Below are 15,858 nucleotides of genomic sequence, written 5' to 3'. Positions count from 1 at the left end.
AGTTGCTGCCGTGAGTGCAGCTTCCATACGGTGCGCTCAAAGGCAACAGATTTTTTTATACGTATATATTTATACGTGGCACCTGGCTTGGCAGAAACCGCATCCGAAAAAGGGGAAGCGAGGAAAACAGGGGAAGCCGGCTACTGCTGCATTTAGGGGGAGGGGGGGGGGGGTTGGCCCCTTCTGAAGGCTTTATGGACGTGGTGTGGGTGCTGAGCGAGGGGCTGGGGGCTCTGCCGATGCTCTGTGCCCCCCTGAGGTGCCCGTGGGGCTGTGACACGACCCCTGCCTCCTGTGGGGCCACAACACGACCACCCCATGAGGCACCCTGAGGGGCCGCCCCTCGCCTTCCCCATCCCTTCCAACGCGTGACACCCCCCAAAAAGCCTTCCTAGGCTTCCATAACCCCCCCCCCCCCCAACCCCCAAACCCCCTCCTGGCTGTCGCTGCCCTCCCGGCCCCCTCAGCCCCACACGCGGGGCCGGGGCTCGCCCGCCCCCTGCCCGCCCCCGGCCGCCGCCTTCCCCGTGCCTCAGGGGCGGCTCCGGCGGCGCGCTGGGCCGGGAGGCGGCCATGCCGAGCACCGCCGCCGCCGGAGCCGCAAGCGGAGCCGGAGCCAGCCCTGCCCGCCGCCACCCCTGAGGCGAGAGGGGTGAGGGAGAGAGAGAAAAAAGGGGCGAGGGGCGGCTTCTCCCTCGCCGGCTCCCCGCATGAGGGGAGGCGTTAAATAGCGCCAGCGCCGCGGCGGCCGCCACTGCCAGCTCGGGGGCGGCGGGGCCGCCTCGCCGGCGGCGGCGGCAGCGGCAGAGGCTGAGGAGAGAGGAGAGGAAAGGAGAGGAAAGGAGAGGAGAGGGAAGATGGCGAGCGACTCGCCCGCACGGAGCCTGGACGAGATCGACCTCTCGGCGCTGCGGGTGAGGCGCGGGGAGGCGGTGGGGGGGTGGGAGGGGGGGTGTGAGGGCTGTGGGGCTGTGTGTGTGTGTGTGTGTGTGTGTGTGAATGTGCATGCAGGCACCCCTGCGGGGATCTGTGTGCATGCGGATGCCCTGCACGGGTAGAAATGTGCATGCATAAGCTCCTCTGTGTGTGTATGTGCACGCACATAGCCCTGCTGGTATAGAAATGTGCATGCAGAACCCCTGTGTGTGTGTATGTGCGTGCACGTATCCCTGCCTGTACAGAAATGTGCATGCACAAACCCCTGCCCATATAGAAATGTGTGCGTACACACAGGCACGGACAGAAATGTGTGTGCAAATAGCCCTGCACATACATAACTGTGTGTGCACATCCCCTGCGTGTGTATAATTGTGTGTGCACATCCCCTGCACATACAGAAATGTCTGCATATCCCTTTGCCCCTACCTAAATGTGTGCCTGTCCCCCTGCCCGCACACAAATGCGTGCATATCTCCCACACGTATGTAATAAATGCATGTGTACGGCCCTGCACGTACACAGCACGGCCGTGAGTGTGCACATGCAGACGTGTGTGTGTGTATCCGCCTGTGCGTGCACCCGCACACACATGTCGGGCTGGATGTGTGTACGCAAGCGTGTGTACGCGTCCCCATGGCTCTGTGGCTGCGCCTACACCCGGGGTGTGTGCTGTGCCCCCCGTGCCGCCTGTCCCCCAAGGCTGGGTGGCAAAGGGGGGTGCTGTGGGGTGCTATGGGGACGCAGGGCTGCTTGGGGTGGGGGCACCGCAGTGCTCTGGGCAGCCTGGCCCCCCCTTTTATCCCCCTTCCCCGCTAGCGGGGCTGGCAGCGCGGCGTCTGGCTGCGCTCGGGTAATAAATCATGTCTCAGGCGTGCACGCGCGGACACACGGGCACAGACGGAGCCGGGGGCTGCTCAGGGCTGCTCCCCACGCCCCGCTTTTCCCCGGCACCCACCCGCCGTGCCCTGCCTCCTCCCCAACCCCCTTGGAGATATCTTCCTGCTTTGCCCCCTTTCCTCTTCATCCCTTCGCTCTTGAGAGCAGCGAGCTGGTATCGAGGAGGGGGAGTCGTCAGGAGGAGCTGCAGTGGGGCTGCTTCCCTCAACCTGCTGCCATAGATAAATAAATAAAATTAAGCAGAATCCACTGAAGACTAGCACAAGTGTATTTTTAGAAATATTATTTGCTTCAGTGCAAAAAAAAAAAAAAAAAAAAGCCTATCTTTATTCACTTGCCCTACTTTCTTCCTGGCGAGTTTCTGGTTGATTAATAGTGTAAATGATTGCTCAGCAGTACACAGCGCAGGCGAGGCTGGAGCAGGGGGGGACCATGCACAACCTGCAGACCCAGAGCTCTCCTTTCCCTTGCTAGGTGGAGGTGTTTTAGGAGGAAGGGTGCTGAAGGCAGTGGGGTTACTCCAGGAAAGCAGGGTCCTTTAGGGAGGGAAGGGGGCCCTCTTCTCCCCCACCCCCTGAAATTCAGATTTTGTTTCATTTTCAAGCGTTGGTGCTGGGAACTCTTCTTGAACCAGGCTGCTAGCTCTTTTTAAAACTGTCCCCACGTGCTTGGTTCTTGGGTTTTGTGGCTTGTTAATCGCAATGTTCTTGAGACACAGTCTGGGTTTTGGTTTTGGGCCAGAAGTAAATGTTCTCCCTCCAGCCCTGAGAGCCACCAGCAACGCCCAGCCTGCGGGGGGTGACCCGGGACAAGGGACGTGAAGCAGGGGCTGGTGGCACTGCTGCAGGTTGTTCCCCTGCCTGGCCCTGTGCAGAGCAGCTCGCTGGCACTGCCGCCGAGGCTGGCAGGGCTTCGCGGGGAGGCTCTTTCTGCAGGAAATGGATTTTTTTCGAGTCCCATTATAAAATTGGAATTAGGAAAAGTTGGCCACGTCCAAGGCGCAGAGGAGCAGCATCCTGATGGGGAGGGCTTTCCTTTAAATTATGAGAGATGTGTTGGTTTATAAGTGAGACAAGAATAGGGGCTCAATTTGCCAAGGAATAGATCTTCTTCTAAACTAAGCTCCTTTAGCACTTGGAATAATTGTTAAAGGTCATAAATCCAGCAGATAGGGCAAGAAGCGTGAATCATTCCACCGGGTCTGAATCAGAAATCAATAGTAAATTTGCTGCCTGAGCACAAAACATGGCAGCGAGGAGTAATTCCACACGCCTCGCGAAATTTCATTTGTTAGAAAATAAGAGAAGTGTCACGCTGCTGCCGTAGGTGAGCCCGGACGGAGGGGACGTTGCTCCTGCGCCTACGTGTGTGAGGGTGCGAGCTGGCTGCCGGAGCTGCCGGGAGCAGGTAGTGACTCAAAATCTGGCGGGGGGGGATGATTCGTTCTGAGCAGCGGGGAAAGGAAACGCTCGGGCTGCTTATCTCGGAGTTTGAGTCACCAAAACGTTCCAGGAGGCTGGCTTTTATCAACAACCAGCAAAGGCAGATGCAGAGAGGTGGACCTCTGCCTGCCACTTTGCCCCGTCCCGTGCCCTGCCTGCCTCGCCTCTCTCGGGGTGTGTTCCCGGGGCTCTGGCACAGCGTGGCTTGGCTCTGGGGCAGGATTTGTAGGGGTAACAAAAACCAGCATGCACTCGTGCCTCTGCCACACCAGAGTTTATCGTGGCCGTGCCACCACGCTCCTCCGCAGCGGTGCATCTGCTCCGCGAGCGCGCTGCCGGCTCGGCCAGGAACAAAGCCCCGAGCTCTGATTAAAATGCGTGGCCTGGTGCATCTAGCAAGCGCACTTCTGGCTCACTGCTGCCTTCTTTGCGACACGTTTCTATCAATCATTTTCCACCCTGCTCATTGCCATGGTATCCGAGTGTCCCCAGGTCAGCGCGGAGAAGCGAGCGTGCAAGGAAGGGCAGGGCGAAGCCTGCAGCGTCACAAGGATGCTCTTAAAATAGAGGTCTGCCGCTGGTGCCGCTGGTAATGAGCACTGCTAATGTTGCAGAAAACTGTAATTTAAAATGATGAGGCCATTGAACAGGTAGTGCTGCATATTATCCTGACAAGGGGATAAGATAAACGGCGTTATAATGTTCTTTTGTCCGGGCTGGGAGGTATCTTTGCTAGCCCACTCAGCACGTTTAATAGCCGAATGCCCTGGCATTGCTATTAGCAGAATAATGATTAACATGGGGATTGGCACAGGCTGTTGATGGCCGTGTTTGAGAACAGATTTTTGGAAGAAAGAGGGGACGTGTGTGAGTGGCGATGCAGTGGGCCATGCTCTCTGGTGAACGCACAGCTGAGCACGCCGGGAGAGCAGTCAGAAGGACGAGGCTGGGCTTTTGGGCTCTCCTTTTTTTTTTTTTTTTTTAAGTGTGTGTCTCGGTGAATGCTGTCATCTCTTGCCGAAGCCCGTGGCCTTGATCCTGCTAAAATATCCAGGTCAATAGCTTTTCCTCCGCCACGTCCGCTCCCAGACGGCTGACGTGCTGGGGATGGCTGCGGGCACTTCTGCAGCAGCAGCAGGAGGAGGCCTTTGGGTGCTCGCCTGGAGCTGGCCCTCTCCTCTGCCAGGCTGCAGGAACAGCCCCCTAAAAGGGGCTTAGGTGGTAAGGGGATAAAGGGAAAGCCTTTGTCAGTGAGCTGATGGCCCCATGGGGTGGGACCAGCCAGGGGCAAGAGCCCACAGCTCACAGCTGTGCCTTGGGATGGCTCACCTGGGCTTGGCTGAGGGTTTCCTACTTAACAAGCACCCTTTTGGGGGGAAGGAGCAATTGCTTTCTTCCTGTACCTGGTTGTTGCTTTGGTTTGGGCTCATTAACAAAACCCAAGGCTTTGTTGTTTACTTTCGCAAAGTGCTGAGTGTGCACTCTCGGGAAACTGGATCCTAAAATCGTTAGTTGTTTTGGAAAGGGCTGGCCTTTAGTGCTCAGGCTTGGAGAGGAGACAGCGCAGAATTAAGGAGCCGGTGGGTATTAGCTGTTGCTGGGAAGACTTGGACGAAACCCAAAAATGTCACTGCTGTTCCTTTAGCTTTGCTTTGTATAGAAGTGAATTTTCAGTGGCCATTTGTTTGCATTAGCCGATCATTGTCAAGGAAGATAAAAGCTCTCATATTAAAAACAAAGCAAACAAACAAACAACAACAAAAAAAAAGCCCCAATATGCTGGCACTGTCCTGTTTCCAGGACTTCATCGGGTTATGGAATATTTCAGAATCATTAAAGATTTAGGAGAAGTTCTAATGGGGCGTAAGCACTGCGAGCCGCTACTCGGGAGCATTATCTTTGCAGCATTCTGTTGGATTTCTTCTTCCAACGCCTTTTGAAAACATGTAGCTCCACAGATCTGAAGCAGCTTTCGCAAAGGTCACCTTCTTCCTAAATAGAAAGAGGAACAAATTTTACTAGAGATGGTTTCTGGAGATTAAGAAAGGCGTGTCTGCGGTGCCTCGTACATGATATGCTATGTGCAAGATCTGGCACCGATCTTCAACAAACGTTTATTTCTATCTATGTATCTATAAATAGATGTCTATGTATAGCTGGGACTCCTGAGGTTAGACTCTCTCGGAGGTCTTCCATTGTGGACTTCATCAGGGCCTGTATAAGCTCTGGGCGCTGGGGATGTCCATGTTCTTTGGGAATTTTGAGTCCTCCTCCCCTTCTTTTTTTTTAACGTAAGACCTTGGTAGCACAACACCACACTCTGGATAATCACTGAAGGAGTGGAGATGTCCAGCTGCAAGCCCTTCTGCATCTCATTGCCATTCCTCAAGCCAGTATTTTGGTCGTGGTGCAAATGCTATTTTCTGCCCATGATGCAATTCCTTGTGTGTGTGTATTCACAGGAAGTTAAAGTAAAACCAAAGCTGGCTTCTGCCTCATCTTCTTGCACGAGGCTGATTTTTATTTTTCCCCATCCCGTGGAGCTGTGCAGCTCAGATGTTGCTCTTCTGCAGCTCTCCACGTCCAGCACTGGCACGGTGACAGGTTGGTTCCTCTGCCTGCTCTTTGGAGCTCTTCCACCACAGGCAAGTGGATAAGTGGCTGGTGTTTTTAAAGGCTCTGTTCTCACGAGTGTTTGTGTCCTGGTCGGTTACCAAAATTAATAATTCGGGCTGCTTAAGCATGAACTCAGAGCAATATGATCCATGGCAGGCTGATGAATGTGGGCATTTCGTTGGGTCAAGGTTTGAGGCAGTGAAGAGACAGGTATTTGGTTGGTGTGTGCATGTCTAAAATGCAAATTTGATTTCTATTCCATGCAAAAACGAGTGTTTAGAGCAGGCTTTCATCCCTGCTATGTGAAGGTAACTTTTATCTGCCAGACTCGTGGTAAGGGTATTGCACCAGGCTCGGCAGGGACCAGGGCTGGGGGCCAGGGGCTTTGCCTGGCTTTTCCTTTCCCCGGGTGGCTTCAGCTCTGCTCGGCGGGGCCTCTCTTCCCTGGTGGCCTCCATCACACAAGGCTTGCTCGTGCTCAGGCACCTCAGTTACCTCCCAGGCAGCCCTTACAGCCATCTGTAGGCCACGGGTCAAAAACCACTGGCCCAAGTCATCGCTAGCTCCATAAGTGAGGGGCTGTATTTACCATCTGTAAAGCAGCAGCGCTGATTTCCTTCCCCCATCCCCTTTTGTCACTTTGGACTGTGGCTGTACATGGAAAGCACTGGGCTGCCTGCTCTGTTCTCTGGAAAACCATTTATACAAACGAGGCTTGATGTTGTGCGTGTAAATTGCTTGTGATTTCTGATGGAGGATTGCCTAACGAACACAGCCCTGGGAAAAAGGAGACGCCCCTGTGCCCATATTCCCTCTCTGTGGTTGTCTCAAGAGGAATCCTGTGCGGGCTGTGACCCCTTCCTACACGCTGAGGATGCTCCCCCCAAAGGCGTGGTATTGAAGGAGAGGCAAAGCAAGCGAGGTCGGAAAACATTGGCGAGAGGCTTAATCAGACCTCGGTCCCATCCCTCTGCACGCCTGATTTTATTTTGTAACGGCAAACGCTCGGAGGACAGCAAGCCATTTCCCTTTGATCTGGAATGTTGCTTCCCCGTGTTAATTTTCTGCCGTGCTTGCCAGAAGTTCAAGGTTGCGGGTTGGTGCTGAATTATGGATGACTGCAATCAGGCAGCCAGCGCTGGAGTATCCAGATGCAACGTGCGTAGCCGGGAACCAGCGTTTCCTCCTGCAATCGGTGAGCAAACACCGCATTTACTGCCCCGCTCAGCTGAGTTACCATGAATTCAGGAGGAGGTACGCACTTTGTTCTGCTGCTGATAAGCAGGCCTGCCACAAAAAGCCTATCAGCATTAATGGCTTCGTGCAGACACCACCCTCTTGCCTGTGACCGAGACCTGGGCGATTCACGTGCTCCCATCCTTCCTACGGAGGTACCGAAAGCTGCCACGGCCCCTGGCAAGTGCAGGAGCTGCTCTGTGCAGCAGCCTGTGAGCAATGAGCTACTCCACGGAGTAAAGGCTGAGCAGGCTGAGTCTAACATCCTCTTTGTTTTACACGCTGTCACTGCAGCAGGGGTGGGTGGATGTGTTTCTGTTCGTGTGAACGCACGTGTGGTTTTCAGCTCTGGAGTGCATGAAACCTTTTGTTACAGCTCTCGCCTGCTTCCTCCAGCAATGTCATTTCAGAGTACGAAAAGAAATAAATTGTTTAGCTCTTCCGAAAACAACACTTTTTAGAAGCCAAGGATGTCGCAGAGGATGTATATTCCTTTATAAACTAACAAAGAATCCAGAATTTAATTTAGGCGGCTGACACTTCCCCCCCTGCTCCCCCGCCTTTTAAAAATTCTCTTTGCTCCTAATTTTGAAACTCAGCAGGAAAAAGCCTCCTGCCAGCTGAGTCATGTGTTCAGGGCATGACAGAAGTGACTGTTTGGGACCGTGCCCTTAATCTGCTGGATGGAGGCTTTAGGATGCATTTGAGGCAGTAGAGCCTTTGCCGAGGAAGAGATCGCACAGCTTGAATCTAATAAAATGTGTCTAATAACTGCTGTAGCATGCTACAGAAATACAAGAGATCAAAGCTGCAGAGGCATTTATTTTCATAATTTGTGGGTCAGATCCTTGCAGGACTAATTGGGTGCTGTTTGATGTCCAGGCAACAATAGAAATCTCCCTGTAAATCAGAATATATTTGCCTTTTCCTTTCTCTTTCGTATGCAAGCATAAAAGCTTAATATGATTTAGAGATAAACTGGCAAAAGAGAGGTTGCAGATCTCCTTCCTGTCTTGCTGCCATGGTTTTCTGAGTATTGCACTGTCCCTGTCCCAGCTCCTCACTGAAAACGAGGTACCAGCCAAAAGTCCTGGCTCCCCAGATGCCAAGTGCCAGGCGTTGGGGGCTGATGTTGGTAATGGCAGAAGTGAAGTATTCCTGAAGTGTCGTCCCCTTTAGGATGCCCAGTTTTTCCCCAGCTTACAGAAGCTGACCAAAAATGAATAAGGAGCTGGGTTCTTGGGGCTAAAAGCAGCCAGATTTGGGGTGAAGGAAGGAGCATGGGAAAAGGAAAGGGGGATTTATAGAGGAGAAAAGAAATGGCGCTGAGAAGTCACTGTCTCTAGCAGAGCAAGTGAAATAAATTAGCTGCTGATCTTTCTTCTGCGGAGCCCAGGTGATGCTCAAGGCCAGCAAGTTTCCCTAGGGTCACAGGTGTGGCCACACGGCTTGGAGATGGATGAGGTGAGGGAGTTTTCCTGTTTTTACCGTGCAAGAGGAAAGCACAGAGCCTCTCCGCCGCGTGGGCTGGGAGTGCTGCTCTTCCTAAGGCAAGGTTGTCGTTCCCAGCGCTTTGGGTGTTGCTTAATTAGCCATGGGCCTCTACTCAAATGAGAAACCTGGCTGGAAAGGAAGGGCACTGCGCTCAAACCGTTGTGTTTTCTGTTTTATCCTCCTGCTAAATATTCATGGCAGGCGTTCCTGGGGGACTTCTTTTGTGCGCCTGCAAAATGCGTCTGTTTTGGGGGGAAAGAAATATGGGCATGCAAAACTGTTCCTGGAGTAAAACCAGAGGCCAAGGCAACAAAATTAAAAGGGTTTTAAATGCACTTTTTGGCTCTGCAGACGGGCTGTCTTTGCTGCAATAAATCTCCAGCCTTTGCGTATTGATTAGCCTCAGTAAATACCGTGATGACGCTGCCCTTCCTATTGCTATTCTGTGGGGATCGGTGTGTTGGTGTGTCTGAAGAGGCTGTAATAGCTAAATGGGATTCCAGTAGCGGGAGCACTTTACAAATGGTCTCCAAAGTGAATCTCCCAGCCGGTGCGACCATCCCTGCTCCCTGTTTGAATGTTTTGCTGCTATAAATATCAACGCAGAGTGCTCCACTGGTGACCAGGCTGGTAATGGCTGTGTTTTCTAATGGACAAACTGTGTTTTTTCTGAGCCAAGTGCCCTGAAGTGGCTGTGCCTGGCCCTGGCAGGGATGCTGAGGAATCTCCTGCCTTCTGATGCCCTGGCTGGGGAGCTCTGGTGGGCAAATGGGGTGTGTGTAGGGGGCAGGAATGGAGGGGAAGGGCTGGAGTTTCCTGTAAGCTGAAGAACTGATTCAAAATCCAGCAAAATGTTGTAGAGTGTACTGTAGGCAGTGATGTGTGGCACCCCAGCCGCTGGGCCAACATTGTCTTCTTATGAAATTGTGGTGATACAGTGCGAAAAGAACAGCAATGTGGAAGGCCTGACAACCTGTTACACCCGTGGAGCGGTGCTGGGAGGAGGGATGGAGAGCTGCTTGCTTTAGACACCAGGTGCCGTAGCAGAAAAGCCACCCAGAAGACTTCCCATTTGCAAGCCCAGGTTTCGTCACCACGCCGCAGTGGAAGAGCTCCTCCAGACATAGTTTGGGCTATGGGGTGAGAACCCAAGCTGCTCCTCAGCCAGGAGATGGAAAGATAGGATGGAGAAAGTGTACAATTAGCATAACAATGCACCTTTAATTCAACTTGAAGGAAATAATTGAAGTCGCTGCTGCTTGTGGTGGTGACCTCTGCCAAGATGACTCATGCTGCAATATAATCTGAGTCACTTGTAACGATGGCCCGTTCAAGGAGAAAGTGCCAAATCCCCCTAACTCCTTCCCTGGGTGATGTAAAAGCCAGGCCAAAGACGAGCCTTCAGGATATTGTTTAAAAGGCGCTGCTACTTCGAGCGTTGAAGCGCTGGGCTCTCGGGGAGCCCTGGCGTGAACAGGAAAAGGCCTTGAGGAGAAACGCTGCTGCTCCTGTGGCCTCTGTTTGAAAGAGCCCCGTGACACACTTCTCCTCCCTGCCTTCCACGTAAATGCCGTGTTGCCAAAGGGTGGCAGCCCAGCTGGCTGTCCTTCGTGCCAAGGGCAGCCCGGGGGTGGGAGGAGGTGTGTGGGTGTTCGCTTGTGCCACGAGCACCAAAAGCCTTGGGCGCCTTTGCGAGGTCTGCCTGGCAAGGGCTTAGTGCCAGGATGGAGGGCGGCGTGGTGGCAAGGCCTGGAGGCCTGAGGGTGGAGAGAAACAAAATCCTAAATGTGGGAGAGGAGAGGCCAAGAGCTGGCCACCAGCGGTCGCGTCCTCGCCTGCAGCCAGGTACAGCCTCGCCGTGGCCTCCCCTCTGCCATCTGCCAGATGGGTGCAGGATGAGTTTATGGCCACGAGCAATCCGAAGTACTTGCTGTTAATCATTTGCTAGCTGACTTCAACAATTCCTTGCCTTGGACTCTTGCTTTTCCTCAATAAATAAGCTTTTACAAGTCGCAGAAGAAAGCGAGAGCCTTGCAGCAAGGTGGTGTGGCCCTGGGCAGGAGCTCACCGGGAAGCCATGGCCTTGGGAGGCCTTTCCTCAGGCTCTGCCTTCTCCTCTTCACATGGTGGGGCACCTTGCTCCTGGAAAGGGTTTCTAGCCCGTCAAAAGCCTGGTGGTTTTGTCTGATTTTTGTCGAAGCTTTCAGTGAGGCCCTGAGGAGACGAGAAGGGCTGGGCCTGCCCGAAGGAGGAAGGCTGCGTCCCCAGGTGCTGCTGTCAGGGCGGTCGGAGCATTCAGGAAGCATCCAAAGAACACTGAATGTGCAAGTGGTTGCGTAGTAGAAAATTGTTATCTCGTGCCTTGGCAACAGATCTCCCTGATAAGAGGGAGGAACCTGAAAGGAAGCTGCCAGCGCAGTGGCACCCAGGTCTCCCTTCTGTCTTGCTCCTTTGGTGACTGGCGTCCCCTTCTTTAACGAGGCCCCACCACTAGCCTGGTGGTCCTGCTGCTGTGGCAGCTCTTGGGAGCTGTCGTTGTACCATCCTCATCAACTACAGATGATTCAGTTGTCATCTGCATCAATTATCTACCTCATGGATAGGTAGACTATCGTGCCCCCCTCCCCTCTAAAATAAAACAAAAATAAAAAAAATTAAGCAGTGTGGTGAACGTGGGAGACCTGGCCCAAGTTCAGTGCCAGGGTCACTTTCCTGAGAGCCTTTCCCATGAAGTTGTAGTTTGGTTTTGCCACTTCATGTGATCTCTTCCATGCTCTTGCTTTAAAGCAAAGAGCTGGCACGAGCGCCGGCCGGCAGAGGAAACATCCTGGAGAGAAGATGCAGGAGCATTACTCATTACCAGACCCGAGTAAAACTGCTCCCAGCTAATCTGGCTGCCTAAAAATAGAAGGAGCGGGGGGGGAGGGACTGTCTTCTGTCTTGGTTTGCCCTTGGTTTCCGTGACATTTTGCTGCCCTCTATGATGTGTTGTGTTGGGGAGGCCGGGTGTGCAGGTCACGCCGGTGCAGTGCCTGTGAGCATGTTCATGGCTAAAACCACGGGAGAGGCAGGCCTAGGAGCTCGCTGGGGTTGAGCAGTTAACTCGGCGTGCAGTTATCTTGAGGTTTACTCGTTCAGGTTCACAGCCTGTGTCTCGGTGTGATCTCAAAGCCTCCCCTGGGTGGGTCTGGAGGAGCGATGTGGCTGGAAGCAAGGCGTGGGCTGGGCCTCGGCTCATCCCTGCCCATCCATCGCGTGTGCGCCTCGCCAGGGCCGTGCTGGAGGCCGCAGCATCTGCTTTGCAGTATCTAGAAAGGAAAAAACAAAATCGCTCGGGAAACCTAATTACTCTGTTATCAAGCATTTAAAATGCAAGTTTCATAACTGCCTTGTGATAGCCTCGATTATGCTCCTTTTCGGTATTATGCAAGCAGCTCACCTTGTGATTATGAAATAGTGAGATGTGCTTTCTAATACTCACCCTGTGTTTCTCAATGAGTTCATGAAGCCTCTTCTGCTTTCCATTAATTATGGAACAATAGGACATTTTTCTTTTCCCTTTTAAAAGGAGCTGAGCCCTTTGTTTTATTTTTCCCAAGTTCCTGGGCCAGCAGCTCCACTGAGACCTTGCTGTTCCCTGCGGTTAGACCAGAGCGGACGTATCTCCTGTCCTTCGCTGCGCCGTCCCCCACTCGGGGGGAAATAGGACGTTTGTGGGTCCATCTAGGAGGTCCTGCTGCTCTGGAGCAGTCCCAGCTAGTGCAGGGGCTGTGGCTGGCACCAGTGCTGCTGGTGTGAGCTGAGGCAAGTGGGAAAAGTGGGAGCGGGTCAGGGTGGGGTGACTTTTTCCTCCCCAGAAGACCTGAAATATTACTCTGCTTGCTCATAGCCAGTTATTTTCCAACTGGAAGTTTCTATTAATACCAGAAGAAGCCCTTTCTGCGTTCTAGTGCCCCACAAAGACTGCAAGGCACTGAGGCAGGGCAGAGCAGGAGCCTTCTTGTGTGCAAGGCCGTGGGAGCTGAGGCTCTGGTCTTCATCTTCAGGAGCATCTGTGCCGGGTCTGGATTTACCCTATCTCCACATCCAGCTGTTGTAGGATAATAGTGATTTTTTTTTTTCTTTCCTGTAGAGGGAAAGAATTAATTTTTTTCCCTAAGCACAGATGGGGAGTGCAGCGCTGCTCAGTTTGCCTGAGAGCACCGAAGAGGATGTCTCCAGGCTCAGCGGCCGGTGCTGCAGCTCTGCTTGGCTTTACATCCACATCCGGAGAGGCATAACTCTTTGCAGATGCTAATGAGGAGTTTACAGATAAGATCCCCTGTGAGGAAAGGAATGCAAGGATAGTCTTCTACCAGGGGAAATCAAGGTGAGGGGGGGGGGTCAAGCATCTTGTCTACATTCACTTACAGGCGCTGCAGCCCTGGCAGAGCAGGGAGTAGAAGTCAGACCTTCTGGCCTCTCATCCTGTGTTGTAGTCATTAAACTATGCTCTCCTAAGATTAGATAAGGTGTGTTTTCAGTGCCGGCAAGAGTTGATGAGCAAATTCCTTCAATAAATGCTTTTCTTGTAGGTTTGCCAACACAGAATGAGCTTTGGGACACTAGGGAACGGAAAAAACTTGCAGGTGTCAATTCTCAGGGAGGAAATCAGGTGGGAAGATAACCAACAGGTCAGAGTTCTTGAAAGAACCAGCAAAAATGAATTTGTGACCAAGACTAGTGCACCAAAACGGGTAGCACCAGTCATATAGAGGAACATAAGACCGGTGCTGGGACTTGGAGTGAGGGTGATGTGAAGCCAGCTCTTATGTCCTGAGCAGCCGTGACAGGGGACCAAGGTGCAGCCCTGTTACCGACAGCAAGTTCAGTGCATGGAGAGCACCTGATGGACTCGGTGAGGACAAAACACGGAGAAGAGAGCTGCATGAAAGGGGCAGAAGTGGGGTCTTGGGCACTAACCCACAAGGCATTTGTCGTACTGCTTGTTTTACTGCCCGACGGAGTGCGTCGCTGCTGCTGCCCTTGCACGGGTTTGATTTCTGGTTATTGGCACCCTTATCTGGTTCTGTAACCATTAGCTCTGCATCTTGCCCACGTGGAAAGCTGTAGGTTACTTCATCCGATAAGGCTTCTCTTATCAGCTCTGACGTTTATTGTGCAGAATTCAAATTATTCAAGGAACTGTAAAAGAGGGGATGGAGCCTGGGAATTACAGGTTAAAAGTTGTTCCTCTTTCAGCACAGAGCAGTGAGATTTACACGGAGAGCAAAGAATCACTACCTTTGTCAAGCCAGGACTGAGCTCTTGATTGTGCATCATGTCTAGAAAAAAAAAAGCACATTTCCTTTCCTTCCTTACTTTGTGCAACATCATCAAAACGCTCCTTTTGGCCTTTTAAACTCATCGAGGTGCTTGTGAAAGATTCAGAAATGCTCCGGCTGTGTTTGCGTCCCCATCGGTGGGCTGCATCCTTTCTGTGTGGCTTTGGGCTCGCTTCCTCCGTACTGAGTGACTTGCACTCCCTGCGAGCTCTGCTTCAAAGGGTATGCTGCCCTCTGGGAGCATGTATTTAAATGATAGGTAAGGATTTAAATGATCTTGAGGCTGATTATCGGAGCCTGCTGCTTTTTTAGTCATTAGCACCTCCGCACAGGAAGAGCAGGGCTCCATGAGACCTGGATGGGGGTGGCCAAGTGATGCTCAAGCGTGATCCTGCCATGGAGTTGTCCAGCAGAAACGAAGCTGGCTTTGAGAAACCACCTTGAATGTTGCCCTGTGCAGTAACAGTGCCACTGCAGGATGATTTCTGAGCCTTCCTCGTGGCTGAGGAGAGGTCCCACGTGCTCTCCTTGCTCGGTGTGTCGAGGTCTGGCTGAGGTCTGGACTGAATAACAAGGAATTACCACGACCAACATTGTGCTGGTAAAAAAAAAAAAAAAGTTAATAGAGGTGAATAATGGCACAAGTTACATGGGAATCAACATTTTCCTCCTTGGAGGCTGTAGATGTAATCCACTTAATATTCTGTGGAACACGAGATTAATTTTCTCCAGAATAATATATGTGAGGGCTTTTCTCCCCAGTTCGCTGGCAGAGGCGTTGCCGCATTGCTGCAGCTGCGGGCAGGGAATCAGGGGGAAAGGATGTGCAGGGATCCAGAGGCAGCGAAATGTGGCTGGAGGAGACTGAGCTCCTCGCTCTGCTCCTCTCCCGAGCACCTGGGCACAGGGCTGGTGCCTGCTGCATGTGGAGACCAGCCCCAGCCGTCACTTCTCCTCCTTGTACCTGTGCCGTGGTTGAGGCTCGCAGAGCTGCTCCACGTTGCAGAAGTTCCTTTAAAATAATGACGAGCCCAAAGCCCTGGTCTTCTTCTTGCACGGGATGGAAAGAATGCGGGGACTTGCCAAGCCTAAGGAGGAGTAGATAGAGGAGAAATAAATAACTCAAACTGATTTATTTTCAGTTGATTAATCTGATGCGTTTGTAGTTTTCTAAAACAAAACTTAGCCCTGGAGGTTTTTGCAAATCAAATCACAACAACAGCAATTAATTTAGAAGCAATGGGGAGTGTTTCCCACCCCGTTGCGCATCCCGACACCCACGTGATGAAACTCCCTGCTTATGGGCCCAGTCCTGCTCAGGGATGTGCAGCTGTCCCCTGCGGGACCCGAACTGATCCCATAAAGCAGAAAGGGGTGCTTGGGTGCATGGGGTGCCACGGTGACTTGTGGAGCAAACCCAGCTCAGACCCGTGTGAGAGGTCCTGCTGCCCTGACTGGGCTGAGGCACTGCTGCAGTACCCCCGGCACGTGAACTGCAGGGCAGTCCCTGCTCCCCACCCCGTTCAGTAATGGGATTTAGGAGAAAAAGCAGCTCCCAGAGCCTACAGGAGCGTTTTACAGCACCAGCCACTGCGAAACACAGCAGCTTTGCTCTGGGAAAGACTTTACGACCTGGCAAAAAATTATTGTGAATCATTTCGGCGCGTGTGGCTGTCAGGCAGCTCTCCAGGCATGTGGCAGGCAGGATCTTGCTCCTCTCGCTGCGGGACCTCGTTCCCCCCAGTCTGAGGGAGGGTCTGTCAAGCTCATGCTGCCGGGCTCCCCGGTGAGGCTGGCATTACTCAGCGGAGCCTGTGAAATGTAGGGAAAGGGTGCGAAGCCTCCCTCCCCCTCCCCTGCACCCTGTTAGCTCCCGAGTGAGGAAGCTCTTTCTAGATTCGAGGCGTGTG

The 15,858-nt window shown here is 52.7% G+C and overlaps 1 protein-coding gene across 5 annotated transcripts in view; it reads left to right on the top strand.

Annotated features, from left to right (window-relative positions):
• Positions 1–518: 518 nt before the first annotated feature.
• Positions 519–15,858, top strand: part of TNIK (TRAF2 and NCK interacting kinase) — a 140,930-nt gene continuing 125,590 nt past the window's right edge. For 4 of the 5 annotated variants that reach the window (XM_072042522.1, XM_072042523.1, XM_072042521.1 and 1 more), the window contains exon 1: positions 519–914. In XM_072042522.1, coding sequence (XP_071898623.1) covers positions 858–914 — 57 coding nt within the window. In that variant the 5' untranslated portion in view covers positions 519–857. The remainder of the gene's footprint in view (positions 915–15,858) is intronic. The other variant, XM_072042524.1, reaches the window with a different exon arrangement.

This window comes from Anas platyrhynchos, chromosome 9 (genome assembly GCF_047663525.1).
Source record: "Anas platyrhynchos isolate ZD024472 breed Pekin duck chromosome 9, IASCAAS_PekinDuck_T2T, whole genome shotgun sequence".
Lineage (NCBI taxonomy): Eukaryota > Metazoa > Chordata > Aves > Anseriformes > Anatidae > Anas > Anas platyrhynchos.
This window is presented reverse-complemented; position numbering and strand designations above follow the sequence as displayed.